The sequence below is a fragment of the Grammomys surdaster genome, unplaced genomic scaffold (genome assembly GCF_004785775.1).
Source record: "Grammomys surdaster isolate TR1022 unplaced genomic scaffold, NIH_TR_1.0 270, whole genome shotgun sequence".
NCBI lineage: Eukaryota > Metazoa > Chordata > Mammalia > Rodentia > Muridae > Grammomys > Grammomys surdaster.
This window is the reverse complement of record NW_021604711.1, coordinates 2,405,320-2,407,916: the sequence shown is the minus strand read 5'-3', so window position 1 is coordinate 2,407,916 and position 2,597 is coordinate 2,405,320. Positions and strand designations below refer to the sequence as shown.

The 2,597-nt window shown below is 49.7% G+C and overlaps 1 protein-coding gene across 2 annotated transcripts in view; it reads right to left on the bottom strand.

The window, feature by feature from the left end:
- The window catches only part of Pemt (phosphatidylethanolamine N-methyltransferase), a 71,775-nt gene extending 70,006 nt beyond the window's left edge, over positions 1 to 1,769 (bottom strand). The window contains exon 1 of one of the 2 annotated variants that reach the window (XM_028776601.1): positions 1,603 to 1,769. In XM_028776601.1, the coding sequence (XP_028632434.1) occupies positions 1,603 to 1,698 (96 nt within the window). In that variant the 5' untranslated portion in view covers positions 1,699 to 1,769. The remainder of the gene's footprint in view (positions 1 to 1,602) is intronic. The other variant, XM_028776603.1, reaches the window with a different exon arrangement.
- Positions 1,770 to 2,597: the final 828 nt, after the last annotated feature.

The following is a 2,597-nucleotide window of genomic DNA, read 5'->3' as shown; positions in this document are numbered from 1 at the left end:
GAGAGAGAGAGAGAGAGAGAGAGAGAGAGAGAGAAGAAGAGAAGAGAGAGATCACTTGGAAACAGGAAGCTCAACTGTGCTGACCAGGCTGTGATAGAAAAAACACAGTGTTGTTCAACAAAGGTCATCCTGACCTATCTCCTGAAACAGCCCTGACTCTCCAGCTGAATGAGACTGGGCACATGCAGGACAGGGGAACCCACTGGAACAGAGTGGGAGGAGGACAGGAAGGCTTCACACCCAGGGAGCCATCCCAGTCAGGAAGACTTGTCTCTTGGCTCTAGACCCATAACACAGGCCTTGTTTCCATCACCCTAGGGTAAGCCACAAACCCTTGGGCAGTGCTACAAATGCCCCCTGCATTCTAGCTTACCTCCACGCACCACCCCCATTCCCAAGTTCAAGGTTACCCAGCACTTCAGCCAGTATTCTTGCCTTAGATGTCACACTGGGTTAGACAGCGTGACTCAAAAGAGTGGAAGCTGGTGTAACACTTGTCTCACATGCCCAAGAAATAAAGGGGGCAGCAAAGAGAGTATAGGGGAGAGGGGATATCGGCCTTATGCAAATGCTGGAGATGGACTTAGGACTTGCCACTCATCTAGCTGGATGGAGGATATGTTTCAATAACAAATATGCTAAAGGAGAAAACTCTCAAACATCCACTGCCCATCCATCCACCTTAACTGTCCTTCGTGCTCTTAACACCAGTGGGTAACTGTCTCCTGTTTCTTCCTGTGTGCCTGCTGTCCCTCCACCGGGAATTCCCACCCCAATTCCTTACCACTCACTGCTTACCTTCCCATCCCCTCCCTCGAACACAAGGCTGCTTCTCTTCACCTGCTACTCTATAAAACAGATTCCTCTTCTTTCAAGAACTACTTCTATGCCTGTAGTCTCCTTTGCGTGAATGAAAGCCAGCCCTTGTCTGTTCCAAAAACTGGACTTCAGCAGTGTCTTTGTGAGATTGACTATATCTGAGAATAAATGAGTATGTGCACACTGAAGTGCATTCATTTATTCCAGGCTGCTTCTGGCAGAGATCTTTGGCTCTGTGAAGTATGGTTGGTACAAAGGAGGGAACACGCAGAAGAATCAGATAGGATCAGCAGCAGCCTGGGGAGATACCGGTGAGTTTGCGGTAGTCAGTGGGGATCGAACCAGGTCCTAAAGTGGCACGAGGGGTCCTGCCACACATCCCCACCGCAGGCACTCAAAGGTAGTTAGCTGCCTACTCTCAACTTGCACTCACATTCTGGACATCCACGCAACTTTGACTACACAACTCCAGGAACTCACATGCAAAAAACCCCAAACTCACACTTTCCCAGAGATTTTCCACAGTCAAAATTTCCCAGCCCTACACAATCACAGTCACAGGTTACATCACCCAAGCTACGACAAACTGAGATGACTCAACTGGCGCATACTACCCCGTAAACCCCGCCACCACCACCTCCAATCGCGCGTGCGCCACTTTCCTTCAGGCTCCGCCCAGCCCATCGTTGCTTGGGAGCAGGGTAGTCCCACCCATCAAGCGTTGAAGGCGGCGCCCGTCGGCTCCGGCCTCAACCCTCCTCTCACTGTAAAGCCGAGGTGTACCTGCCTGAGGTCGATATTGCCGAGGCCTCCACAGCAGTCGTGCCCCGCCACAGAGCTGCTGATAAGTGTAGTTGCCGGACTCGTATTTTCTTCCATCACGCGAGCCCCCTCAGGAGGTGCCACGTGGGGACCTCGCCCCGCCGCATGGCCGGAGAGCGGGCCCCCTTGGCATTTAGGGAAGCGCGGCCGGCCGGGAGGTTTTCCTGGTCTCTCTAACGTCTTCTGGCCTTCTGGGAAATGTAGTTTCCGGACACGGCCTCGTGGGGCGCACTTCTAAGTCTCAGGAAGCGGAGGACTACAAGTCCCAGAGCACTATTAGAGAGAGGGATTGGGGCACTGTCCCTTAGAACGAGGCTCCTACCCTGCTACTTTGGGACCAGTGTCTTGCACTCCCTCTGTCTAGCCTACCTCGCTTCCCACTGAGATAAGAAAAAGACACGGACATTTAAAGGAAGGAAAAGGAGGCTCTCACTCCAGAATCTGATTTTAACACTTTTGCCAACTCAACTTACTGTGAAATTTGCCTACGTAGATATAGTGTTCCTCTTATATGGATATTTTCAAATAAAAATGTTAAATTAGCAATGCAACGACCTTTAAGGCCTAAGAGTATATATGGCCTGTCTCCTTTTCCAGTTATAAACCTATACAATCTTCTAGGATTCTCACAAATCCCATTTACAGTAGAAGATATGTCTTGGCCTCTCGTGCAACCCATGGTTCATTTTACCAGATTACAATTCTAGCCACATCTGGAGCCACCCTATGATCTTGTTTATCAGTGGAGGGTGTTTCTTAGCAACCTTTTAAGATGTAGCTTGAAGCTAGACATGCCTTTTGTCCCCGCACTCAGAAGGCAGAAGCAGGTAGATCTCTTAAATTCAAGGCCAAACTGGCCTACAGATTGAATTCCAGGACAATCAGAGTTATACAAAGAAACCCTGTTGCAAAAACAAACAAAACATGTAGCTTGAGAGTTACCAGAGTGACATATG